This window comes from Festucalex cinctus, chromosome 19 (assembly GCF_051991245.1).
Source record: "Festucalex cinctus isolate MCC-2025b chromosome 19, RoL_Fcin_1.0, whole genome shotgun sequence".
Taxonomy (NCBI): domain Eukaryota; kingdom Metazoa; phylum Chordata; class Actinopteri; order Syngnathiformes; family Syngnathidae; genus Festucalex; species Festucalex cinctus.
The window spans coordinates 12,345,204-12,370,589 of record NC_135429.1 but is presented as its reverse complement, the minus strand read 5'-3'; the positions used below and the strand labels follow the sequence as shown (position 1 = coordinate 12,370,589).

Genomic DNA, 25,386 nt, shown 5'->3' with positions numbered 1-25,386 from the left:
TGCAGTTTACAATATTATACAGGTGTTGATAGTGGCGTTTTTTTTTGGGGGGGGGGGGGGGGGGGGGCTTTACAATCTCGCCAATTCTCGCGTTAACCAACACTGCCAAATCCCATGTAAAACACCGAACCAGGAAGTGGATACCGGAAATAGTGTAAATCCACCTCACGCTTACGCGACAGCTAGTGCGATTTTAATTATGTTTTTTGCTGCCTGGGTGGAGATGCGGTTGGAAGGGATCGCGTATGTCTGATATTAGGACCGGCTGCCGAGGCATTTGTGAGGGGTTTTCAAAAAGACGATGGCGTCACGGTGAATGAGACGGCCGGGATCCGTAAAGGCGACGTGACAAGTCGCAGCAGAGGGAGCCGCGAGTGTCCCATCACTGACAGACGGACACATACTATCTACACCGGTATGTTTGAATTAATACATTTTTTTAAACCAATGTTTATATATGGGACCAACGTGCATACTACACAATGCGCCGTTCTATCTGTGACACATAAAATTGATTTACGACCACTGTGTATTTAGCCGATATCTGTTGCGATTGCGTAATTACTGTCCTATCTCTTGCACTTTAAAACGTGTCGTCCTGACCGAACCAGGTGATGCTTCGGTCGCTGAATGATTAATTTATAATTCCAAGTAGTAGTGGAACCTAACGTTACTGTATTTTTTTCAGGTATCTTCACTTAATAATTATTTTGGTAGATACCAGTACATATTACAAGCGTGACACAAAGGCACACGTAAATAGTTGTTATTTGGGACTTCAACTTTTTCATTTTAGCAGATAATATTGGCAAAAATCTAACAGAAAGCTTTGCAAACTAACAATGACAAAACCAGATGAGCAGGTTTGCCAAATGTCCTTATTGTTGTAGCTGCAACTATCTGGATTGACATGGGCCAGCCCCACAGCTAGCCGAGGAGACACCAAAACACCCCCCCGGCACCATGTTCCTTAAGTCGTCGTTCACCACCCTGGTGATAGGTCTGTTCGTGGTGTACGTGGTGCACACCTGCTGGGTGATGTATGGCATCGTGTACACCAAACCATGCGAGCCACCCGGTGGCACCGGCTGCATCACACCCTTCCTAGCGGGAAACCCCAAGCTCCAGGTCAGGAATGGGTTACCTTATCTGCAGTAGGAAGAATTTGATGATTTTTGTGAACGCATGTAATTTGTGCGCATCTTCCAGATGAGCATCTACACGGCTCTCCGGCCCAATGCAGATGGCGGAAACACCCTCATCCACACAGAGGAGAATTTTCATATCAACGAAAAATTTGAGAGGTCTGTCGATGCTGATTGTCGCCTATGAGTTAATCACTAACTAACCGAGTGTTTGTCTCTTCTCTAGGACTGTGAACGTGTCATTACCCAAGAAGACGCGCAACAACGGGACTCTGTATGCGCTGGTGTTCGTCCACCAGGCCGGCGTCACCCCGTGGCAGGACCCGCGGCAGGTGCACCTGGCGGCCCAGCTCACCACCTATATGGTGCCCAAGCCCCCTGAAATCTCCCTTATATCCCGAGAGGACCAAACGCAGGTGTGACGCGCTCGAGCGTAGTTAATGAAGGTTACAGATTAACAAACCAACTGGCAGGGTAACTTGCATATTTGCCATCCTCTCTCACAGAGTGTCACGGAAGAGGCCCGCCAGACCAAACAACACAAAGTAGAAGAAGGAGGAGTGTCAGACCAGCCCGTTTCGCACTGGCGCTGCCGGCTGACGCTCAACATCGTGGGCGACCATTTTGTGTTCGACAAGGAACACCTTCCGAATGACGTGCGCCGCTACCTCCGAGCGTAAGGCTCTGCCATCTTATATATAGGCAATCATTTGTATTAAATTATTATTATTTTTTTATCATTTAATTTTTTTTAAAAATGATGTTGATTTTTGTTTTCAGGTTTCAAAATGGCAAGAAGACTGTTTACCTACCTCTGCTCTTTGTTGATGAGCTCAGCAACCGCGTCAAGGATCTCGTGGTAATTCCAAACATTTGTCTTTCTATTAATTCAAAAGAAATAGTAGTTAGACAAAAACATGACAGCAATCAATGCAACCCTCTATGTTATGTTATTAGGAGATAAACAGCACCACCCTGGAGCTTCCTCTTACCATCACCTATGACGCCATCTCCCTGGGGAGACTCAGGTTCTGGATCCACATGCAAGATGCCGTCTACTCCCTGCAACAGTTTGGTACGACCCTCACAAACACGCCAGTCTCGTGCCGCCGGTTCACGCCGCCGTTCGCCCCTCGCAGGCTTCACGGAGAAGGATGCTGACGAGATTAAAGGGATCTTCACCGACACCAACTTGTACTTTCTGGCTTTGACCTTCTTCGTGGCCGCCTTCCACGTGAGTCTCTCTCCCAAGATGCTCGTACTTGTTTTGATTAAGATAAATCAAATTAATGGATTAGTGGAAATGATGTCCCCTATTTTGTTGTTGTTTGTCTTTAGTTGCTTTTTGACTTCTTGGCCTTCAAGAATGATATCAGCTTCTGGAAAGAGAAGAAAAGCATGGTGGGGATGTCAAGCAAAGCAGGTACGACAACTTAATTCATTCATTTAAAAAAAAAATTTGAAACGCATTTGGAAGCTGTCATGTGCATGCCAGAGCTAATTATTTTTCTCAAGTGAAACATGGCTATTTCGCTGAATTTTAATTCTAAAAATAATGTTGCTTTCCCGTGTCAAGTGCTGTGGCGATGCTTCAGCACCATCATCATCTTCCTCTACCTGTTCGACGAGCAAACCAGCCTGCTGGTCCTCATCCCTGCCGGCATTGGCGCCGTTATTGAGGTGAGGGTGGGCAATTTAGAATTTAGTTGAGTTTTTTTTTTTTTTTTTTATCATGTGGACAGATTAGACTAAGAGGATGTTTGTTGTAGGTGTGGAAGGTGAAGAAGGCCCTGAAGATTCAGGTGTTCTGGAAAGGAGGAAAACCGACATTCCTGGTAGGTTCATGGGCACAAACAAACGGATGGTAATGTTCATCAGAAGCCAAAATGAGCATACTTGTACATGGATCGAAAATGGGTTTTTCTTTGCAGTTTGGCAAGTTAGACGAGTCGGAGAGAAGAACAGGAGAGTACGACACTCAGGTAACACCACAACTTTGAGGTTTTTTTGTTTTTTGTTTTTTTTTGTAGTGACATAATGTGATCATTTCTCCCCCCCAAGGCCATGAAGTACCTCTCGTACCTTCTCTACCCACTGTGCTTGGGGGGAGCCCTGTACGCGCTAATATTCCTGCGATATAAAAGGTTGGGAGGTTGTAAGTTGACAAGCGTTCGCTAAGCATTCATTATTTTAATTGTCTTGTAGTTGGTACTCGTGGCTCATCAACAGTATGGTGAACGGTAGGTTTGGACCAGCATTTGTTTTTAACGCTCAATGTCACGATTTCATCTTTTTTTTAATTTTTTTCCCCCAAAAATTTAGGTGTCTACGCCTTTGGCTTCCTTTTCATGCTTCCTCAGCTGTTTGTCAACTATAAGGTGAGTTCACAAGTATTTAATAGTACACTGTCAGGGATGAATATGTATTTAAAATGATATTTTTGTTTCCTTCAAACAGTTGAAGTCTGTGGCTCATCTGCCCTGGAAAGCTTTTATGTATAAGGTGAAATACACTGGGGACAATTTTCACGAATGTTTACTAACTTTTTTTTTTCTCAAAATAAATTATTTTTAATGACGTCAGGCATTCAACACCTTCATCGACGACGTGTTTGCCTTCATCATCACCATGCCGACATCCCACCGACTGGCCTGTTTCCGAGACGACGTGGTCTTTCTCGTTTACCTTTACCAGCGATGGTACGCTCACATTAACTCACACGCTCGTGCAAAAACCACAGCTAAACCTCTTTCCCCTCCTCAGGCTCTACCCAGTGGACAAGACGAGGGTCAACGAATATGGAATTTCGTATGATGACAAACCCAAAAGGAAATCTCACAAGGACTAAAAAGGACAAGGGGGAAAAGTGAAGGAAAATACACATCCGTACTTAATTGTAAAGGTTTTAACTGGATTTTTTTTTTTTTTTTTTTTTTTTTTTTTTTTTTGCACCTCAAACAGAGGAACATTTTTGTGAGGATTTTAAATGTCACCAATTTGTTGTTTTTTTATTTCTCAACTATGTTGCAATTGATATTTTCCTCTTTTTTTTTTGTCTTCATATCAAGCTGCCTTTTCCTTTTAATTCCATTTTGCACACGTATTTGTTTAACAGACCGAGCATATCAGTGCCAAATGTGAAAGGAATTTCTAGAACGTTTTTTTCAGTTTACATTCAGCAGAGTCGCTCTGTCGGATGTTTAAAAATAGGCACAGAAATGGAAAGAGAAAGTATTACAACAGATTTTTTGCATTTAGGCTCCATTCTATTGGTCTAATGTGACTTTTTAAATACATTCTCTCAAAGTTCAGGGTTTCCCTCTTGGTGTAGTGACAGACATTTTTTTATGGTTTTAATTGATGTGATTATTTGAGATGTAATAAACTGACTGAATATGCAAAATGATTTTGATGTTTTGATTAGCAACAAATCTGTGTGATACACATATTATATGTACACATAACACAAATGTAATGTGTTAAAATCATCATTAGCCTGAAACTAGCTTTATTAAATATGTAAAGTTAAAATACTTAAAATTAAAATATGTGCATTACATTCCATCAAAAAAACAAAACAAAACAGATTGACTTAAAAATATGAAATGTAATGTAAATTGGATGTTTAGCGACAGATCAGCTGTATTACGACTTTAAAAAAACATTAAAAATATACAGGTATAGCAAGGTTAGTCTTATTATAGTATGCTCAAAAAATGTACATACCATCCAAGGAAATCAATTTTTCAGAAGCATAAAAAGTGCAAAATACGGGAAGACTACAGTAGTTTTCTCTTTACTTTTATCATTGAAATGTAATAAATAGTCTTATCATTAGCACAATAGAATATTTACATATTACGTTAAGATTAAAAATGAAATATTTATAAAATATATTTTTACAGTCTTATTTCAAACCTAAATACTGTATAAATAGCGTGTATTGTCAGAATTTGTTTAAATAAAGATTATGAAAAAAAAAAACGCCTAGCTTCTACGCGCGGGCTACGTCAAACTTTACTGGCTATGCGTCATGACGTCATTCCCCGCCGACGCAAACTATAAAAATCAAACTCCCGCCCACTTCGGTCCCTTTCCATTAACAGGAAGTCAACGTGCCTGAGGTGCTCGGTTCTTCACCCGAAGCTAAGGTCCATAATCCGGCGACTAGCACCGTCAAAATTAGGCATCCGACTCTATAAACATAAAAACAAACATAAACGATGGCATCCGTGTCCGAGCTCGCCTGTATTTACTCGGCTCTCATCCTCCACGACGATGAAGTCACTGTCACCGTAAGTGTCCCGCTCGCCCGGTTCAGCTTCGCCACCATTGGGATTCATTTTGAGGCTTATAATGGCCACAAGACGAGCAGACATAAAATGGCTGCGTTATTAAAATTATATTTTGTCTGGAGCGCAGGATAACGATATTGATATAAGTCAGTGGGTTTAAAACGAGCTGCTGCTAATGCTAGGCTAAGTCCTGGCAGGACGACTGTGCCAACAGCATGCGTTATGTCACTTATGTCACACTGCTTCTTTACATTAAAACAAATACATATTTAACATTGTTATATTGCACAAAAGTCTGTAAGTAGAACCGTTAATAGTTTAAACGTGATACATCAAGTTGGCTACCTTGCATGTGAAGCCCTGTTTTAGAACCTTAAACTTTAAGCTCAACAATTGGACACTTTTTTTTTTTGTTTTATTTTAATTGATCCACAATGAAGTTTAATACATATTTCTGAAAAAATGAAAATGTATGGTCTATATGATTTTATTATGACTAAATTAGTCTTCTTGACTATTTTGTATCTAGGAGGACAAGCTGAACGCTCTGATCAAGGCCGCCGGCGTGACCGTGGAGCCTTTCTGGCCCAGTCTCTTTGCCAAGGTAACGCAAAATTGACATTTTCAGGCATAAATGAAGCGCACGTGACAAGCTCTAAAAGATGCTAACCTGTTTTTGCGTCCCCATAGGCTCTGTCCAACATTGACATCGGCAGCCTGATCTGCAACGTCGGCGCCGGAGGCGGCGCACCAGCCGGAGCCCCCGCTGCTGGAGCAGTCGCTGCCTCTGCTGGAGATGCCCCAGGTAAAAAAAAAAAAATGTAAATGTTAAGGGTTCAATTTTGTGTATTTTTGACCACTGTTTACTTTTTAACACCACAGCCAAGGCCGAGGAGAAGAAAGAAGAGAAGAAGGAGGAGTCCGAGGAGTCTGATGACGACATGGGCTTCGGTCTCTTTGATTAAACTGGCTGTTTTTCTAAAAACACAATAAAATGACCAAAAAATATCTCGCCTGTGTGACCTTCAGAACTTTAGTTCTGCAGTTATTTACTCATTTTGTCAGTACACATTATTCCATGTATTTAAATCAATCATCTGGATTTGGTCTAAAGAGAGTTGAGATTAGAATTTAAGACGTCTAATTATAAACTACACTACACATTGATCATTTACTGTTTAAAACGTAGTAATACAACATTTTGCTGTAATTTATTCAACCTATAGTTATTTTACTAATTTAATATTTACTTGATTAATTGTATCAAGATTTGGGCTAAAATATAGACCAAGTACAGATGGAGTAATTTTGGTCTAAACGGGTGCAATTATGAGGGGTATGCAGACACGAAAACAAAAAAAATGCCAATAAATTTATGGTTTGTGCTTGATGCCAGTAATATTACAGCAGACAATCAGCATAAAGGGAAATTGAGGTCGTCGTCTTCTATTTGCCAATGTTCATTCATTGTATCACATAAGTGAGCTTTTTTTTTTTTTTTTTTTTTTTTATGTAATTTCTAACTATATTACATGGGTCGCGCTTAACGTTACAGGAGGCTGACATGTTTTGCTGCAATCTTTCTGGCTATAGGTATCCAAAGGGGAAGAATTTTGCTAATGTAGTCAGTCGAAAGTGTGGTTCTCTTTGGCACCAGAGTGCGTGCGCTTCAAAACACCATCCCAATTTAGGTTGTTGCATTCTATTAGTTCACCACTAGATGGCACTCAATTCTACACGGTTTCTTTATGGTAATTGTTTTGATCAAAAACAAAAATATACGTACAGTAATAACTAACACTCAACTACGTTCTCTGTAGTGGAAATATGAAATTTGAAGAACAGTTTATACTGAGCCAGTGGATCTCCCCTCAATCGCTTCTTTAATGTGTTTAAATTATTGATTAAAATACAGGTGTAGTATGGCAGCCAGTTTCTTTCACAAGCCTCCGACAGTTGCCAGTTTGTTTGTTTTTCGTCGCTTACGAAAGGTGTGCATGAGGCAAAAAGTAATATGCAGGCTTACCTGATGACGCCCATGACTTGCTTAAGAGAAAAGGGCGGAGTTTGTCACTTCTCAGACATTCCACAAACTTTTCCGAGGTTTTCTGTCACGCTACGATCGCCACTTGAAATAGTTTCATATTCCATTTTTTTTAAGCAATACATAAATACGGAAACAGAGCAGGTGAGGGTCGACACGCTCTAATGAGGAAACGCGCTCATGTCTTTGGTCTGCGACGTCACCAAACTCACGCAGGTGTCGACCTAATTATTAAATGAGGCCGGGCACGCCCTCTACTACTGAAGTGGGTTTGAATGTCAGAACAATGACAAGAAAATAGAGGGAGTTTCTTGACATGATACTGAGGAGAATGAGTTATATTGTGCCCAGGAGGGCAGGTAAAAAGGAAGTATTGTTGTTTTTGATGATAAGAAGAGGCTGGCGCTCGGTGGGCAGGAGGAGCTTCCAGAAACTTAACCAACCTCGGAAAAAAAAACAAAAAACGTGCATTTTGCATGTTTGTCTTTCATCACCCTTTTATTGGTCCAATATTTACATCGCAAGGTCAATAAGTGCAAACAACAACACTGTAATAAATGTAACAGTTAACTGCTGACCGTTGAAGTGAAAGAAGTTATGGAAGCAGCTAGAATCAAGTACCTTGATAGAGGAGGCAAACCCGCAACCAAAAAATGTGACCTAAATGTTGCTATTCGGCTGCTTGACATCAAGAAAGAAGAAATCCTTCTACCCATGTGGCCGATTTCAAACAAATCAAACGGAAAAAAAGTTCAACACAGAAAGAAGAAATCAACCTGATGAAGTCAAACAATTCTCCAATACACAAATTGTAAAAAAACAGCTGTTTTCAAATCCAAGCACTTGATGGTGACATCTCTCATATCCCGACACCTGCACGAAGACGAGCACAGCAAATCGTGGAAAAAAAAAAAAAAAAAAAAAGAGTCCAAGAACACGTGGAGTCCATGTCAGCTCACTCACCGCGCGACGGCGGCTGCGTCTCACGAGGAACCGGGCTCGGAATCGGCATCAGGAACCGACTCGGAAGCAGGTTTGGCTTCAGGCTCGGAAACGGACTTTGAGGCCGGCTCGGAATCGGGCTCGGAAGCAGGCCTGGGAGTGAGCTCAGTATCGGCGACGGCAGCTGCGGGACGGAAAGACAGCGAGAGATGACGAGCGCTTTTTGTCAAAGGTGGACATCAGACGCGGACAGGACTGCGAAGACGTTTGACTTACAAGCTGGAGCGTAGTTGGCTGCAAGGAAGAAAAGAGGAAGAAAGTTGTGATCCCAAATGTTGGCGGCCGTCAGGCAGGCCAACATTTGCGTCCCTCACCTGGTGGGCTTTTGTGACGCTTGACGAGGAGCACGAGCAGCGGCGCCAGCAGAGCGAGGAGCGCCAAGGGGACAACAACGGCCAGCGTCATCTTCGTGGCTTCTTCCTCTTCACCACACGTGAGAAGGAAGACGTGTGAAATGATGATGATGACGTTCAACGTTTGCGTGCGTGCGTGCGTCACCTTTGTTGCTCAGGATGCTTCTTCTGTCCAGCTTGGTGACCAAGTCGTCCTTGACGCCGGACAGCTGGAAGACGCATTCGTAGCGGCCCTCCGCGTCGGCCGGCAGCTCCGCTTTCAGGTGGGCCGTCGTCTGGAAGGTTCCGTCGTGGTTGGGGAGGAGCTCTCCCATCTCCACGTCCTCGTGGAGCTCCTCGCCGTCCTTCCTCCAAAACAGGGCGGACGCCGCCGGGTAGAAACCGCTCGCGTGGCACGTGATCGGCGACGACGGCGTCTTCTGCAGCAGCGACACCACCGGCAGCTCTGACGGGGAATGGACGCCACAAATGTGTGAGAGGAACACAGTGGGAAGAATATGTGAGATGATAAAGAGGGACTGAATGTGAGAGGATGACCAGAGAGTGAGAAATGCATAATGTGACAGGACAAAAGAAGGAAACAGCAAAAGATGGACAGAAAGTAAGGATGACAGATGGAAAGTGTGAGAGTAGAAATTATGTCAAGAATAATAGATGGAGACAATTTGTGGGAGAACAGATGGAGAATGTGTGAGTGGAGAAAGATATAAATGATGTGTGAGGACTAAATATGTGAGAGGAGAAAAGATGGAGTGAGCAATTAGAAAGAGGGAGAGAAAGTGTGAACTCAGAAAATAAGAGAACGTGAAAGGAAGGAATGCAGCCATAATATCTGAGAGGACAAACATATTGAAAGGAGAAATCATGGATAGAATGTGTTAAAAATACTAAAGTTATGGATAATGTGTGTGAGAGGAATGAAGTTGGGAAACGTGTTAGAGGAGAAACATGAAAAGTATGAGAATGTGGAGAAATGTGTGAGAGTATGAGAGGGTTTAAAAATGGCCAGAATGTGCAACTAAGGGAGATTAAGATGTTGATAAAATGTGAGAGGACCAAAAATGTGAGCGAGAATGCGTGAAAATAAGGAAAATTGTAGAGAATGTGTGAGATGACTAAAGATGGGAAAAAATAAGAGGAAAAGCAGTGAACATGTGAGGTGAAGAAAATGGAGCATGTGTGAAAAGGGCAAAGCTATGTTGCCATGTCAGCCATGTTCCTCCAGGGGGCGTGCTGGTACCTGTTCTCATCAGGAAGTCCCTCCCATAGCTCACATATTTCTTCAAGTAAGTAGGACATTCCTCAGTGTGGTAATACTTCAGGAATTGATTATGGACATCCTGTCTATCCCACTTGTGTTTGCTGACGACAGCTTGCGGCTTCACCGCGATCCATCTCAGCGTCGACAACTCCAACGAGATGAAGTCTTCGCCGTCGTAGCTGAGGTGGTTCCAACCGTCAACCTCATCAGTCTCGTCGTCCCATTTGCAGCCAGACATCCACTGGATCATGTGAACACCTGACACACGCACAAGTGAGAGGATGTGCAGAAGTAAGGTTGCTGTGTGTGTGTGCATGTGTGAATTGTAAAAAAAAAAAAAAATGTATTCATGCACGAGATGCATTTTCTTGAGGGAAGTTGAACGTAAACAAACCTCCAGTGTGGTTGAAGCGCTCTCTTGCAATTTCAATGTTGATTTTGTTGATCTGCTCATTACCAATACTGATCTGTGTCTGTCTCTCCCAGTAGTGCGGATCCTCTGCGGTGATTTTGTTCATCCAGTCCTGTTTGGCTTCATATTTCCTGCTCTTGCTGTCGTAGTGAAAAATCTGAACATCATCAACATAACCAACCTCCAAGTACGCTGGCAAATTTGCAATCTGAGAGGATGAAGTTCGGAAATATTTCAGCGAGTGAACCACTGAAAGAGAAAACAAAACATTTTTGTTTTGTTTTATGTCAAAAAATCTGATACTATTCATATTTGGAACGATTCTGTCTAAAACTGAAGAACTATTAAAGCTTTTTTGTTGTTGTAAGGAAACAAATGTTTTTACGGTTGTTATTAAAGCACAAAGCCTATTTGTCCTTTTGCATTCATCTTATTCTGACACACAAATACTTCCTTAATGAGTTTGCTTAAGACTTTAAGACTTAAGAAGGCTTAAGACTGTCAATTTGCATATTTAAGTTGATTTCTGGAGATTGATTCACTTGATTAAATATTCCAACAGAACCATTGCAAGTTTGGAATCTGAACAGTCAAAAAATCCTTGAGCAAGTGAATCAGTGAAAACAAAAACATGTAGGTTTGTTTGATGTCCATTGTCCATAAAACTTGACTATCCAATTTTGAAATGATTGTTTTAAAATTTCTACATTTTTTTTTATGGTAAACACTTAAAATAGTGAACATTTTGTGTTTTCGTGTTCACTGTTCAATTCATTGACTTATTAAAATTAATTTTTTACAAACTTTTCAATGGATTCCACAACAGGTACAACCCATTTATTTTGACGCCTTCTATTTGACAATCAACAAGATACAATTTTAATACACTTTTCTAACAAGTTTGCTTTACTTTACAGAATCATTCATCAATATATGAAATATTTTTCATATTTCTGGCGATCTCTGTTAATGGTAATCTTGGCGTATTTGCGAGTCTTGTGTTGTGCGAGCAGTCCAAGTGTTGCTTCCTTCAACTCAGATGTGAAAAACTGGGAGAGTCTCGTTGTGCACTTACCAGGCGTCACTCTGTGGATTTGCACAGCCACCACAAACAATCCAAACAAGTTCATCTTCCACATCTTTTGCTCCTTTCAGTCAAAGCAAAGCAGAAGACGCCGCTCAAATACTCGCCCAGCCGCCGATGACGTCACTTGAAAGCGTGGCGTCCTTTTGCGTCTCAAATCAAGCCGAGGAGATGAAACGCAGCACAACAAGTGTTTTTGGAAGTTTGTGCTGAAACAGCGACGCTTTGCTTCCTGCTGCTCGGGAGCCGTCAAGACAACAAGGAAGCGCTTCTTGGGCCTTGCAGGGAAATCACCTCAACACAGACCAGGTGACGTCAGGCCACGCCTCAAGCAGTGCCAAGAAACAGGTACAGGTACATTTCATTCACTTGATCAAGGAATAATTATTTTGTTTGAAGCAAAAATAATATTTGCCAATGGTGTTTTATAAAGATGACTTGACTAGTTACATTTTGTCATGTCCAATAAACTTTATCAGACCAGTCCAAACGTTTGAGCACACAGTGGCAAAATTCAAGTTTCCTGGCATGAGATGCATAATCCTTGATGACACGCAAGAAAGAAGAGCTTGGATATTATTCAGGTGTGCAAATGCTGACTTTCAGCAACTGCATTCCAGATAATCAAGAAAACAATTTTCCAAACGTATTCATAGAAAAGCGGAAAGGTATTTTGTTTTATACTATGTTTTACGTTTTTGGATAAAATCATTCACCTTTTCATCTTGCAGCGCAAGGTTAGGTCCAACGAGGCTGTTGTTACTTTGGCCAAGAGTGCAAATCCTTGACTTGGCCCAGGAGTCTTCTTCCTCTGCACAGATACTTAAATGTGTGCTGTAGCAACATGTAACATGGTCATTTCACAGTCATTCAACAACCCGTGTTTCAATATGCCTGCGACTTAGTAGACCAAGAGATTGTGGCACAAGGAACTGAAAATGAAACTTATGTTACAAATTAGATTTGAGATGAAAAATTGAAATATTATTTGTAGTAATTTTATAGAATTGAAAAAATGCTATGTTCAAATTGACCTACATTTGATTAAAAACGAAATAACAGAAGCAATGCAATGAGGTGAACACCGCGTCAACATTGACCCTAACCAAAACGTGCCTCCAGCGTCACCGTCAGCCAGTGGCCAAAAATATATTGCGTCAGTATTGAACTAAGCACTACCATTGAAAATGAATGGGAAAGAGTGAAGGGCATTTGAGCTCAACCATCCGCGGCAGCTCCCCAGTTTGAAACCGTGTGTGAACATTTTTCTTTTTCTCCATTATTTTAAAAATAATGACACGTTCTAGGCAACTGCAATGCTATAAATTAGCTGTATGGCAGAAAGAGCAAATTCAATTGTAAACAAAAAGGTTCCCACAACCTTTTATAAGTGTCTTTTTATTTGCAACTGTACATGAGTCTTTCCTGAGAGAAATGGTGGAAAAACATCAGAAGAACATTTGTGAAAGTTCTGGGAATTTATCAGGTTCAAACCGGCTGACTAAAGTATCCAACTGCAGTCACCTTTTACCAAATAAATAATGTGACACTCGTCTATTCACAGTATTGTATTCTAGTCTGAAAAGTTGCCAATTTGCTTTGTAGTGTTACATACATAAAAAAAACAAGAAAGAAGCCATCAAGATTTATAAGCATCAACAAAAAGCATATTCATGGTGTTCTATAATCATTCCATCCTATGCTTGTATCGAACAAGCAATCTGTGCCTCATAAAAGTGTTAAAATATTGATCATTTCTATATGCAACTTAAAAAAAGTGGCCTGCCGTATACTTGCTTTTGTTTTAAAGAAGGGGTGGGAAACCTGCAGCACGTGGTCTGCCATGCAACTTCATAAACAAATCAAACCTCAGAGGAGCTGACATACATATTTAAAAACATTTAACCTGCAAATGCTCATATTTGTCAATCATATATTTAAGGAAAATGTCCCCTAATAGAAAAACTGCTCCCCACCGCTGATTTAAAGATCAAGGGTGAGAATGTGGAAAATAAAGCAACACTGAGTGACAGGGAAAAAAAAAACATCCAGTAAGAACCAAGGCTGAAAATATTACATATGTATATAAACTTTATATATATATATATATATATATATATATATATATATATATATATATATATCTCATATAAAAAGCATGTTCAAACGTCACCATTTCATCTGCTTTCCAGTTCGTCACGTGGCAAACTCCTTCAAAACGAGTCCTCACGTGTTAAATAGATTTTTAAAAATGGCTACTTTTGAAAATGTACAGGGTGATTGAAAAGTAACGCCCTCTTTTAAAATACACATTTATTGTAATTTTGCTCTTGATTTTTTTTGTGTGCCGTTTCTTTACTCTATAGAATTTAATTCTTTAATTAAATCTGGCCAGTTACTATTGCTTCTCTTCCTCATTCTGTATTTTTTTAAATAAATAAATGTAGTACTCACTCTACATGCTAACTTTCCTCTCATATCAATTTCTTCTAAAAATTCATACAATAAAGAACAAACTAAAACACTGAGATAAACTTACAATAAATTGAAACTTGTTTAGTATTTTAAAATAGGGAGTTATTAATCACTCTGCATTTTTAAAAATATGTGTAAGAAAATGAATTTACGAGAAGTCACCAAAGACGAGTGAGTGTCCACTGTCCACCATTTCAATCCAAGTCTGTCTCCGTGGTGACCGACGTCCTTCCCGTTCCTGCATTTTTGCACATCTGCACATCCATCGGTACTAATGTGTTCGCGTAATCATCTTGAGACGCGCCTGGTCGATGACATCCAGCAGGTTTTTGGCATCTACGGCGAGGGCATGCGCAGCCATGAGCATCTGCTTTTTGTAGTCCTTCTGCAAGCTGCAGAAAAAGACGAGACGAGCGTCACGTCAACGAGATGTCGGCGGGAAAAAATTAGAGCAATGCGGCGCTCACCTGGTCATGACGTATTGCTGCGCCAGCTTCATCTTGGCGATCAGCTCTGCTAAGTCAGAATTGAGCAACTTTTGTGCCATCTCGATCTGTTGTATGTGAGGGATGATGTCAACATGATATTCAAATTTTTACGTTGCACGATGAAGAGATCTAGACAGGAAGCTCCTACGTTAATACCGGTCATATTGTGTTAGCCATGTGTGTGTTTACCTCTCGGTGGGTGCTTGCAGGCAGCACGGGAATGGTCTCATCCACCGTGGCCAGCAGAGTCCTCAACGCCAAACCCACTTCCTGTGAAACACGTGCACAAAATCTCAGCCGAAGCCTCAAATGGCCCCGCGGATTGTCATGTTCGTGACTAGCCCCGGGCCCCTCACCTTGACCATGGGCACGTACTCTTCGGGCGCTGCCGGCTGGATCCGGTTGGACATCTCGATGACCGACTTGACCAGCGCCGTCACGTTTTCGTACACTTTGTCGTTGGAGCGGTCCAGGTTGGCTGTGGGGGGCGGGCTGATCTCCTGGGGCTGTAACTGAACCATTGCGAGAAGACAATTTGGATATTTACTTTTTTTTTTAATATATATAGACAGATAAACAGCTTGCTAGCTAGCTACCGATAGATAGAATCTACATTTACTACTGCTATTGCTAGAACTAATGTTGATTATGGCTTGATAAGTAACAGTGGAACCACCAATGTAAACTATTAATAAATAAGTAAAATAAATTACAACTACTTACCCTTTGAGAATAATGGACAGTCAAAAAGTATGTTAATTGCCATTCTCTGGTCATTTCTGTGCTACACATTAAGCTTTCAGCTACATGCTAATTACGTTAGCATCTATTTGGTAAAATTACATTGTGTACTATGAAGATACCACTTTTCTCAACGGCTCAAAAGTATTTGGAGGTTCCACTGTATTTGCGTTACCCTATTATTCACCAAATGATTCTCTGATGACGACAGGCTAACTACTGAACTGCTACGCTAGGACGCACGGATCATCTTACCCTCCACGGCTATATGGGGAGGCAAGAGGGGGGTTTAGGTAGAGGAGAGAGCAAGGGACAGCACGTTAGCCCACAATCTGTTAGCTGTTAGCACGGGATGACGGCACTAGATGCAATTGTCGACTTAAGAGCATATGACGTACCTTCACGCCCTCGTTGTAGCTGTCGACGGGGCAGAGGCCGGACAGGGTGCCCAGGTGAGCGGGGGCTCCGGGGCGAGGCGGCTTCTTTGGCGGAGCCACGTGTTCTAACAAAAATATATACATTTTTACCAGTTATTCTCTTCATTTCATAGCTTCCGTCTTGGCTGCACGTTTTTGTTTTGTCTGCAGTGAATTCGCCCTAAATAACGTTTCCGTTTTCCATCCTCTGATTGGCTGGTCTGGTACAATTCTTGATCCTTGGGCTATTTTGACAAAACTGGGTCTAAGAATCTCTCCTACCTGGTTTGCCCACAGGCTGGTAGATATGCTGGCTTCCACCCTGCACAGAGAAGAAATGCAGACAACAGTTCAGGAGAGGGGAGGGGTGGGTTGAGATGTCGGCCATCTTGCGGTATCACTGTGGTCATGTGGTCACCAAATGAAGAAGAAACTTGTGTTTGGAAAGAAATGGTCAACGTGAAGCTAAAGCACTGACCGGCGGCTGGAGCGTCCCGTCCTCTCGTTCGATGCTCCCTCGGCTGTTTCGGGGCTCGGCCTTCTGGAGAAAAGCAACAACAACAACAACAAATTTTAGTGTTGTTAAAAAAATACATTATCAAACAATGTGTCCCTGGTTCTCTCCCTCTCTCTTTATTTCTATACCGTTTTGGTGAAGCAAGCCTTGAAGAGTTGCATCCTGAGAGAAAAAGTATAAAGAAGAGTGGCTCGAGAGAAGGTCATGAAGAGAAAAGAGGTTGAGATGAATTTTAAGAGAGAGGAAGTAAAGGGCAGAAATAGGATCTAAAAGGAGGTTTCTTTCCAACAGGAGGAGGAGCCAGTCAAGGAAAAGATCCCCTCCATTTTTCCTCCCATTCTTTCCATCCACACCTCAGCACTCATTCCTAAACCCCTTTGCCAATCCCACTTCCTGTCTTGCCGCCGACCTTCGCAAATGCTCAACCCTGATTGGCTGCAGCCCGTGTCGGTCACACGGCTTAAAATGCTGAGTTATTTGTATATTTATACGAGAGTGGTGTGTGTTCACGTTACCATGAAGCTCTCCTCCTGCTCCAACCATCGCTGGTCGTCCTCCATTTGCTGCTGCTGCATCATTAGCCTCTCCTCCATGAGAGCCTGGCCCACACATCCCGTGTCCTGCAACAACAAAAAGAGATTTAATACTCTTATTTCGTCACATTAATTGCCATCATCACACTTAAACCTGCTGTTATATTGTGGTTCCTGCAAAAATGTTGATTATTTTTTCAAATGTATTGTACTATTAAACTATTAATACAGACAGTTATAAACATTACACATTTAAACATCTTATTTATGTACCTCCATGTTGGTGCTCCACAGTGCAGTGTGTTCCGGTCTGTGCTGGTTCCATGAATCAGTCGCAGGGAAGCCGCCACCATGTGCTGTCGGCTGAAGGTGGACAAAAAAAAAAAAGAAAAAGAAAAAAAAAAAAAGAGAGAGTTATAAACTAAATAATAATAAATCAATACTGAAATAACAACAAAAAAGTTTTGCTGAAGGTATCTTGACAATAGCAAGATATATATTGCAGATGTGATATTGCTGTGTTCAGTTACAATGTCCCGCTCCTTATAAGGGTAGAAGAGTGTCTGAGTACATCTCAGGCACAAAAGGAAATGCCTGCTGTCTGCTTGGATTACTTGTGTTCACTTCAATCACTGCTGACAATATTGCAGTGCACTCTGAGGTCATGCTGACGCTGACTTTTTTTAATTTTATTTGCCTAAAAGCATCCCTTTAAAGAGCTTTTAGAAATGAAATGATAGGATGACAGAGTTTGTTTTAATTGTATGTCTAACTGCTGTTTCCTTTTGGTTATGCAGGTTCGGCAAGTTGCTATCGAGATTGAACGTCCACAAAAAGCAGCCTCCGTTATAAAAGATGCTGAGCTTCAATGAATCACTGGGTTCATCGTTGTGGTATATATGGAAAAAAATAGACAATCCTTTCCAATGCTGAGGAAAAAAATGCTCTGTTGAACCACTAGGTGGCTGTGTATACCATGACATTCAAAACAGTGGTTTGGTTTCATACTGATACCAGAACGTGCTAACTTCTAGCCCCCCGGAGAAAGAAAAAAAAAAAAAAAAAAGAAAAAGAATAAAAATGCAGTCCTCTAAATCCTCCCAAATAAATAGAGCATGTCTTTATTGACCAATGAAAAACATGTTAACAGATCTTATTTTAGCATAAAATATACACATTTTTTTTTAATATATAGAAATGTAAAAGATGGTAGGAAAATGTGAAAAACGCATCATATTACTCATATTTGTGCATGTTTGACATGCACATACAGTAAAAACACATGTGGTATTTTGGTATATGCATGGGTGCTGTGCAGTACCTGGTAGTGGTTGTGTTGTGGGCTCGAGAAGTAGCCCTCACTGGAGCGAGGGCTCGGGTAACCCGGTCGGCTCGGCTGCAAACAAATAAATCACACATTCTGTTGCGCTCCGGAATCAAGTCATATCATTGACGGAAATTATTAAGAGTCTCACTTTAGGTGGCGCCTCATCAGAACCTCCTGAGTCCCAGGATACTGTGACCTGTCTTCTCATCTCCATCCTCAATCTCTCCTCTTGCTGCACCTTCTCCTCATCCAGTATGGTGCTGTTGCATTTCATGCTTAGGTGTGATGAAATTATGTGATCTGTCATGATTTCTAATCATCATAATTACCTGAGTTGCGTTTTGAGTTCTGTGAACCGCGGCCGCTTGCTTGGGTCGTATGACCAGCACTTAGTCATGAGGCTGTAAAGGGTGGGCGGGCACTGTGGCGGCATGGCGAGCCGCTCGCCGTTCTCGATGCGGCCGATCACATCGTTGTTCTTCACCCCTTGGAAGGGCTTGATACCGTACATCAGGATCTCCCACATGCAGACACCTGTGGCGGGTGTGCACAAATGATTAACGTGCCATCACCGCCGCAATGATGCGATGTCATTTACTAAGAAGCACACTTGCTCACCAAACATCCAGACGTCACTCGCGGAGGTGAATCTTCGGAAGTTGATCGACTCGGGAGCCATCCATTTGATAGGAAGTTTACCTTTGGAGGCTGAAACGAGGGAGGTTAGAAGTTTGAGAAAATGTCCCATGCCTCCAGTAGATGGCAGAAAAGTACAAGTCAAGCAGCCAACTCAAGTAATTAACTTGATTGAATGCAGGAGTAGTCCCTCTAAAGTCCACCACAAACTGTTCCATGAAGCTCATATTATGATTAAAACTTGTTTCATTTGAGCGGTCTCACTGTATTCAATATGAAAAGGTGCATTATCATCACCTTTGTAGTAGGAGCTGTCCTCCATGTAGCGTGACAGACCAAAGTCTCCCAGCATCACGCAGTCAATCGAAGACACTAACACATTACGTGCTGCTATGTCCCTAAAAAAAAAAAAGTTGCAGACTCATAAATTTGCATTTATATGTCACATAAACACAAACAAGAAACATCAAATACTGCTGCGTGAAAACATTTTTAAACTGAGGTGTTAATTTACCTGTGCACAAAGCGTTTGCTCTCCAGATACGCCAGCGCAGTGCTAAGCTGATAGGCGAACAGGATGAGTGTTGCCAAGTCCAGGCTGTACTTCCTCACCTGGAGGAAGGAACGCAGCTGTATGCAGGGAGAAAAAAAACAGAACAATCACTATGCATTCGAGAATAAAAATACGGCATACTGTATGTGAGCAGACCTCTCCCAGCGTGCACAGCTCCATGATGATCCACACCGGATTCTCGGTGATCACACCTATCAGCTTGACGATGTGAGGGTGGTCAAACTGCCGCATAGTCACTGCAAGAATATGTTTAGTACATTTAACAGAGTAAGTGTAAATGAAATAGGTTTGCTAACTTTGTGGCTGCCTTACGCGCTTCTTGCAGGAACTTTTCCCTGACGCTGTCAGAAGTGCAGTTCTTGCACGTCTTAATTGCCACGGCCAGCGCTGGCTGGTCCTGCAGAATAGCATCTTGATAATGAAACCCGTTTATCACATTTTCCCATGTCACTAATTGTATATATGTACCGGGATATTGTAGACTCCTTGGTGCACATCTCCAAACTGACCCTCACCTATGCAGCGACCAAGCTCGATCCTGTCCCTCTGGATCTCGTAGTCCCGCGCTAAAAAGAAGAAATGAAGTGATGATGCCGATGATGGGGGAAAAAAAAAAAAATAGTTTTTTCTTTTCTTTAATTACATAAAAAAAAAAATGCAACAACCTGAAAAAAAAAAACAGTACCTCAAAAAAGCTCTTAAAGCATTTGGAAAATGGAAAAAGAATGAAAATAAATTAAACAAATTGAATAACATTTAATAATTTTTTTTATGAAAATACAATTAAATTACACTGAAATGTATCATATTAATCCATTTAAATTAATCCCTCCATGCAATTCATATGTAATTAAATGTGTCAAACAGACGCAAGACTTCACAACACCAGCAGTAGAAACAATAATATAAAATTAACAGAAATAATATTTTGTATTTTTCTTTGCCTGCAAGAGTCACTTAATGGTTATTAATTAAATTTGGTGGATTGCGTGGAAACAATTCTTGATTAATCATGCCTTGAGGCAATGTAGGCAAACTGGACTCTATTATTAGCTGTCATCAACAGGAGCACAGAACATCCACCTCCTTAAAACTGATATTTTAAAAAAAAACATATGTTAATTGAGAGCTAATTATTTGTGAGTCAGGTGAATTTGATTAAATGTCCATCGCTTGTCAGAATAAAGGATATTACTTGTGACAAAGAAAAATTTAAAAGCAGGCATTTGGAAGTTGGACAGAATGAGAGAAATAAAGCTTTTATAGTTTTGCTTTATTTTACCTTCCACTATTCCATAGGTCACTGCGTTGGCGATGTGGGTGGGAGGGGGAAGAAAAAAAAAAAAGAGGAAGACAGGGAGGTGAAAAGCGGGAAAGAGGCAAGACAGCTCGGAAAACACGCATCCAGGCGAATCGGCGTCAGCGTACTTGGCGGGGATGACATTTCGCATACACGGATGCATACAAAGAAAATGTCAGATTTTAAGTTTGCTTTCAAAGAGGAAGTAGAAGGAGGGAGAAGGAGAGACTAAACACATGTCACCCTCCCCTGTTTGTTTTTTTGGCTTACACGACAACGAAGACGAGAGAGCCAAGGGAAACCATGCACTTACTGGAGGGCATGGTGTACGTGTCCTCTTCGTCAACTATCTCGGCGTAGTCATCGGTCTCTGCAACAAAAAAATCAAACACTATGACTAACAACACAAGTTTAAAAAAAAAAAAGGCATGCATATTATTGAGGAAGCGCAGGAGCTTACTGAAAATAGTCTCACTGTTTTGACTCCTGCCCAAAGCGACACCCATGCAGCTATACTTTCTCTCTCTCTCTCTCTTACAATCACGCACACTGAGACACACACACACACTTGGCTCGGTGTGTCAGCTGAGCTCTTTGACAGCAGCTGGCGTTGCGGTGCAATGGCGGCAAAGAAATTAGGAGAGGAGGCCAGGAAGAGTTCAAGAGGAGATAAACATAAATAAAAGAAGCAGAGATCCAAAAGAGATGTTTGTAAAAATCAAAAACAGAGTGAGAGAGGCAGCAGGAGGAGGAGGAACAGAAGGAGGCGGTGGTGGAGGAGGGGGAAAAAAAAAGAGGAGGGAAGGATGGACGGAATCCATCCTAACCAGATGGTTGGTGTTTAAAATAAAATCAGGCTGCAGACTCAGCTGCTAGCAACACGAGTCGAACATCTGCTGCCCGTGAAAGCTTAACACCCGATTCATCGGACTCTCAGTGGGAACACCGGAAAGTTGCTCCTTAAATTCTTGATTAACTCAAGAAAAATTTTAACAGGAACGTGCCGGGCGGGAAGTAGCAGGTCATTTAAAGGCTAATAAAAGGCAGGGTCAATTAAAGCAGTGGAAACCCCACTCAACTACACTGGACTGACTTCCACGTTGCAAGCTTTTTTGGCCAGGCAACACTTGTCTGAAAGTTTTGAGATGAGAACGGGAAAAGCCGCATCATTCAAATTTCATCATAAGCTGGTTTACATTACTTATGGTTTATCTAATAATAAAACATTCCAGTCACGGAAAAACAAAACAACTTTTGGCTTTTCAAATTCCAGTCTGCGTTTAGTGTGCGTGTTTGCCCATTATAGCCTGGAATGCTATTGCTTGAAACCAGCAAACCTCTCCCTCGGAATGACTTTCTGCAACAATATATGTCAGTCCACGTGTGCATGATTGTATGATTGTGTGTGGGGGTGTGTGGGCGTGGGTGGAGGTGTACGTGTGTGTGTGTGTGTGTGTGTGTGTGTGTGTGTGTGTGTGTGGTGGGAGGGAAGCATTTGGAGAAATTCCCTTAAAGTGAAACATCCCATAGTTGCTTTTGTGGATGTGTCATCTTCGATTTTAGTAGCAAAGCATGTAATTATATTGAAAATTCTCACAAATTGTTAAAAAAATCTGGCTAATATGGCTTCATTCATATTGTAAAAAGGAGGAGGATCGCATGCATAACTGTGGCCCGGACCTCCAGCACACTGTCACAGAAGAGTGCAACATGACAGAAGAAACAGAGAGATTGATCACTTTACCATCCCCGCTAAGATCTTCTGCAGGGTCCGGGAGAGCATGCAAGAGCAGAAGAGGAGGAGGAGACACAGAAAGAAAGCAGAGATTAGTCGTGTCACAAAATGGCTGCTGCGCAACCTGCAAAGACGAAGACGCAGGCAGTTAGTTATAGCGCCAATAATGTGTTAAAAAGCGGCAGCATGCAAGACAGCGGGAGGAAGACGCCGCTGTGGCTTGCACACGTTGCAGTCTGCGGCCACTTGTAAATATTTGTGTGAGCGGCGGAGGTGAACACTGAAATTCCAGTGGCGGACTTTAAACAGTGAGCAGACAGTTAGAATTGCTAAGGAATCCCCCACAAATCCCACAAAATCCTGCAGAACAAATGAGTGGAAGCTGTTGAAGCTGCAAACAGGAGGCAGAAGCAGAATATTTTCACAATGAGGTGTCCCAATACTTTTGATCATGAGACACTTCTCCCAAGTCAAATCATTTAGTAGCAATTATTTGCATCATAAGTGGAGGTTTGACATATCTTTAAAGCCATTCGATTTGATCCCTTCTCCACAATGACTTTTAATTATTTTCGCGCAATACTGAAATGAATTCGCAAACGTGAATACAGGCTTCGCCTGCGTGTCAAATTGGAAGCCGCCAGCTGAGAACGTTGGGAAAATGACTTCAGCATTCCGGCTGCCGTCCAGATTAATGGCTCACTGCACTGAGCTGCGGCTGTCGCCTTGGCTGATAGTAATCGCAAAAGTCTTCTTTCCTGACCGCAAATTCAGCTCTGTCACTTTAAATCATCTGCCTTACAATAATGGATCAAATATTGGATGTGGAACTCAGCAAATTAAATGTGAGCTCAGAGTTAAAGCATGTACTGAACTCATCATTTTACTGCACCACTTGCAAGGCTAATAATTATACTGTTATTGAAACAAAACGTATTTATTTAAAATATTAGAATAAACATAAGGATCAATACATAACATAAAGCTGGTCATTGGGTGAGAGGTGGTGTACTTAAGTAATCAATCACTCACATTCACCCCTATGGACAATTTAGAGTCTTCAATTAAACTGACATGCATGTTTTGGAAATGTGGGAGGAAACCGGAATACAGGGATGCAAAAAAATCCACACAATAGGTCATGTCATGTCAAGATACCTACCAGGAACTTTTCAACTGTGAGGCAGGCATGCGAACCACTACTACACTATACTGCCCTTTAGTCATGAAAATGACCCAAAATGACTCCATAAATGGAAATAAAGACTATTACTTTGTTAGTTGAATTATCCTCCAAATTAGCATGATTTGATTAGGCATTCGCATCACAAGGAATACCATTGGGTGGTGAATCAGAACAGAAGACAAAGGGGAGGAGGAAACGACGCGCCTTGGCTGACTTGGGAGGAGTCGACGGCACCAGGTCTTCGGCCAATCGGACGACAAATGGGAGGTGTGGAAAAAAAGGACGGCGTGAATGGAAGACGGACAGAGTGCAGAATGAGGCCAAGTGTAGAGGTAAACAAACAGGACGAAGGAGACAAGACAGGAACAATGAGAGAAAAAACAGATGTTGGAGGAAATGGAAAGAGCAGAGCAGTCACTCGGGCACATGTGACCAAGTGAGTTCGGTATTCCCTGACTTACCTGAAACCGAGATTGTTCTCACGCCACTCTTCACCGCCTCTAATTTCTTCTCATTATTGGACAACCTACAAATAGAAACGTGTATGTGTTCACAACCCAAAGTGTGGCAATTATCTCTGCCTTTTTGTGGTGGCTCGCGGAAGGGCAGAGTGAGAGGCCAAGGAAAAGAGGAGGAGACTTGCACAAGTGGAAACTATTTGGCTGCCAAACTTATCTCCTTATTTGACCAGACATGCGGCGAGCGAGAAAGGTACACAGAAAAAAAAGGAGTGATATTTGAGTTTAAACTGAACAAAAACAAAGTAGTGCAACCTGGACCCACCAACTAAGGGATAAACACTACCTAATTTCCTCATGTAGTGGGCAGGGGCATTTATTTACTCAACTGCAGAAGATGCTGGAGGCCATTATTGTAATAACATTAAACAATGTTGCCAGGTAATTTATGTTAAGTGGACTAAACAAAATGAAGAAGCAAAAGGTATCTATCTGGAGAGGGGTTTATTTATTCAAGTCTGGTGCACCTAGGAACTATTAAGTTCGGGGGCACTATTTTAGGACATAAGCTAAGTCTGAGCATAGAATTATCAAAATAAGAATGAAGTGAGGCTTAGGTTCAACATAATACAAATTTAAAGAGAATAGCACTTACTTTGGAAGGGAAGGTAGCGCTCTCTCCCCCTCTAGAGGACAAATGCAAATGGTTTTGGAGCATGGTGATAAAATATGGACCACATAATTACAACCTTTCTACACGTACTGGATATTAATATCAACATTATAGTACAGTGATGCATTGATGAGACCCACAATATATGAGTTTATTTTTTTTTTTTATTTTTTTTTTTTTTAAATGTCGATTTTCTTGTGTTGTGTTGCAAGTTAAAATTTGAGTTAGGGTTTACAAATATTATTTAATTGCTTTCAGTAATTTTTTTTAGGGCCGGCAGTCCAACAGTACATAATGAAAACACTGCCAAGGAGCATGGCAGTTCTGAAGAAGTGAATAGAAAGAAACATAACAAAACACCCCTACCTTTCTGAACTCTGACGATGAAAGAGCGCGTTTCCATGGAGATGAGCCGACAATAGCCGTCAATGAGGTCGGCCAAATTCTCCGCCATGGTCAGGGAAGCTGTCGTGACGGTGAGAGGCTACACGTGCAAACACAAACACAAAAAGGTGTGTTACCTCAAACGATGTGAGTGGCATTAACTCAAGATCATGCCTGTGTACCTCGGCGGCTCCTGCGACATTGACTTGCAGCATTCCTTTCCTGTCTTTTTCCTCCATGGCCGAGTACTGGATGGACTGCACTTGGGTGAAGTTAGCCAGATGGGTTGGCTGTAGGTATGAAAAGAGACTAATTACTTACAACCAGATAATGAGATGATGTGGCGA

The 25,386-nt window shown here is 41.7% G+C and overlaps 4 protein-coding genes across 15 annotated transcripts in view; 2 read left to right on the top strand and 2 right to left on the bottom strand.

Annotated features, from left to right (window-relative positions):
• Window positions 1-128: 128 nt before the first annotated feature.
• clptm1l (CLPTM1 like) lies at window positions 129-4,548 on the top strand. The gene is made up of 18 exons (XM_077507750.1): window positions 129-415; window positions 891-1,128; window positions 1,210-1,304; window positions 1,372-1,561; window positions 1,652-1,821; window positions 1,926-2,004; window positions 2,103-2,220; window positions 2,285-2,379; window positions 2,484-2,568; window positions 2,722-2,825; window positions 2,915-2,980; window positions 3,077-3,127; window positions 3,207-3,289; window positions 3,351-3,385; window positions 3,468-3,523; window positions 3,603-3,647; window positions 3,729-3,844; window positions 3,909-4,548. Exons 2-18 carry the CDS (start codon window positions 964-966, stop codon window positions 3,991-3,993), a joined length of 1,638 nt encoding a protein of 545 aa, XP_077363876.1. The 5' UTR covers window positions 129-415; window positions 891-963; the 3' UTR covers window positions 3,994-4,548.
• A 672-nt stretch (window positions 4,549-5,220) lies between these two features.
• Window positions 5,221-6,448, top strand: rplp1 (ribosomal protein lateral stalk subunit P1). The gene is made up of 4 exons (XM_077507693.1): window positions 5,221-5,440; window positions 5,970-6,044; window positions 6,131-6,245; window positions 6,323-6,448. Exons 1-4 carry the CDS (start codon window positions 5,369-5,371, stop codon window positions 6,403-6,405), a joined length of 345 nt encoding a protein of 114 aa, XP_077363819.1. The 5' UTR covers window positions 5,221-5,368; the 3' UTR covers window positions 6,406-6,448.
• A 1,515-nt stretch (window positions 6,449-7,963) lies between these two features.
• Window positions 7,964-12,335, bottom strand: LOC144007791 (class I histocompatibility antigen, F10 alpha chain-like). 3 transcript variants are annotated; one of them, XM_077507685.1, is made up of 8 exons: window positions 11,588-11,883; window positions 10,495-10,761; window positions 10,080-10,358; window positions 8,985-9,284; window positions 8,801-8,908; window positions 8,703-8,720; window positions 8,448-8,610; window positions 7,964-8,357 (listed from the first exon to the last, which is right to left on the bottom strand). In XM_077507685.1, exons 1-7 carry the CDS (start codon window positions 11,649-11,651, stop codon window positions 8,468-8,470), a joined length of 1,179 nt encoding a protein of 392 aa, XP_077363811.1. In that variant the 5' UTR covers window positions 11,652-11,883; the 3' UTR covers window positions 7,964-8,357; window positions 8,448-8,467. The 3 variants fall into 3 exon arrangements, with proteins under 3 accessions (XP_077363811.1, XP_077363812.1, XP_077363810.1); XM_077507686.1 differs by lacking the exon at window positions 11,588-11,883 and adding an exon at window positions 12,313-12,335 and having other exon boundaries at window positions 7,964-8,610; window positions 10,495-10,652; XM_077507684.1 differs by having other exon boundaries at window positions 7,964-8,610; window positions 11,588-11,882.
• Window positions 12,336-12,975: 640 nt separating this feature from the next.
• Window positions 12,976-25,386, bottom strand: part of ptk2aa (protein tyrosine kinase 2aa) — a 36,167-nt gene continuing 23,756 nt past the window's right edge. For 3 of the 10 annotated variants that reach the window (XM_077507674.1, XM_077507673.1, XM_077507668.1), the window contains 25 exons: window positions 25,222-25,329; window positions 25,022-25,139; window positions 24,638-24,668; window positions 23,986-24,050; window positions 22,348-22,365; window positions 20,917-20,973; window positions 20,586-20,606; window positions 19,772-19,869; window positions 19,616-19,700; window positions 19,439-19,539; window positions 19,244-19,359; window positions 19,027-19,127; window positions 18,712-18,801; window positions 18,423-18,627; window positions 18,242-18,353; window positions 18,088-18,162; window positions 17,040-17,129; window positions 16,749-16,853; window positions 16,195-16,257; window positions 15,999-16,038; window positions 15,699-15,802; window positions 14,916-15,071; window positions 14,749-14,829; window positions 14,539-14,624; window positions 12,976-14,463 (listed from right to left, as the gene is read on the bottom strand). In XM_077507674.1, the coding sequence (XP_077363800.1) occupies window positions 14,343-14,463; window positions 14,539-14,624; window positions 14,749-14,829; window positions 14,916-15,071; window positions 15,699-15,802; window positions 15,999-16,038; window positions 16,195-16,257; window positions 16,749-16,853; window positions 17,040-17,129; window positions 18,088-18,162; window positions 18,242-18,353; window positions 18,423-18,627; window positions 18,712-18,801; window positions 19,027-19,127; window positions 19,244-19,359; window positions 19,439-19,539; window positions 19,616-19,700; window positions 19,772-19,869; window positions 20,586-20,606; window positions 20,917-20,973; window positions 22,348-22,365; window positions 23,986-24,050; window positions 24,638-24,668; window positions 25,022-25,139; window positions 25,222-25,329 (2,247 nt within the window). In that variant the 3' untranslated portion in view covers window positions 12,976-14,342. Of the gene's footprint in view, window positions 14,464-14,538; window positions 14,625-14,748; window positions 14,830-14,915; window positions 15,072-15,698; window positions 15,803-15,998; window positions 16,039-16,194; window positions 16,258-16,748; window positions 16,854-17,039; window positions 17,130-18,087; window positions 18,163-18,241; window positions 18,354-18,422; window positions 18,628-18,711; window positions 18,802-19,026; window positions 19,128-19,243; window positions 19,360-19,438; window positions 19,540-19,615; window positions 19,701-19,771; window positions 19,870-20,585; window positions 20,607-20,916; window positions 20,974-21,063; window positions 22,324-22,347; window positions 22,366-23,676; window positions 23,764-23,985; window positions 24,051-24,637; window positions 24,669-25,021; window positions 25,140-25,221; window positions 25,330-25,386 lie in introns of those variants that run through there. The other 7 variants (XM_077507678.1, XM_077507669.1, XM_077507671.1 and 4 more) reach the window with 7 other exon arrangements.

What these genes read in the sequence shown, in the direction of transcription:
- rplp1 (XM_077507693.1), top strand. Translation starts at nt 5,369, where the DNA reads ATGGCATCCGTGTCCGAGCTCGCCTGTATTTACTCGGCTCTCATCCTC. An exon ending in ACGATGAAGTCACTGTCACC is followed by an intron (nt 5,441 to 5,969) that starts GTAAGTGTCCCG and finishes TTTTGTATCTAG; the next exon opens with GAGGACAAGCTGAACGCTCT. An exon ending in CTCTGCTGGAGATGCCCCAG is followed by an intron (nt 6,246 to 6,322) that starts GTAAAAAAAAAA and finishes TTAACACCACAG; the next exon opens with CCAAGGCCGAGGAGAAGAAA.
- clptm1l (XM_077507750.1), top strand. Translation starts at nt 964, where the DNA reads ATGTTCCTTAAGTCGTCGTTCACCACCCTGGTGATAGGTCTGTTCGTG. An exon ending in CAGGAGAGTACGACACTCAG is followed by an intron (nt 3,128 to 3,206) that starts GTAACACCACAA and finishes CTCCCCCCCAAG; the next exon opens with GCCATGAAGTACCTCTCGTA. An exon ending in ATATTCCTGCGATATAAAAG is followed by an intron (nt 3,290 to 3,350) that starts GTTGGGAGGTTG and finishes ATTGTCTTGTAG; the next exon opens with TTGGTACTCGTGGCTCATCA.
- LOC144007791 (XM_077507685.1), bottom strand. Translation starts at nt 11,651, where the DNA reads ATGTGGAAGATGAACTTGTTTGGATTGTTTGTGGTGGCTGTGCAAATC. An exon ending in GCGCTTCAACCACACTGGAG is followed by an intron (nt 10,359 to 10,494) that starts GTTTGTTTACGT and finishes TGCGTGTGTCAG; the next exon opens with GTGTTCACATGATCCAGTGG. An exon ending in GGACTTCCTGATGAGAACAG is followed by an intron (nt 9,285 to 10,079) that starts GTACCAGCACGC and finishes ATTCCCCGTCAG; the next exon opens with AGCTGCCGGTGGTGTCGCTG.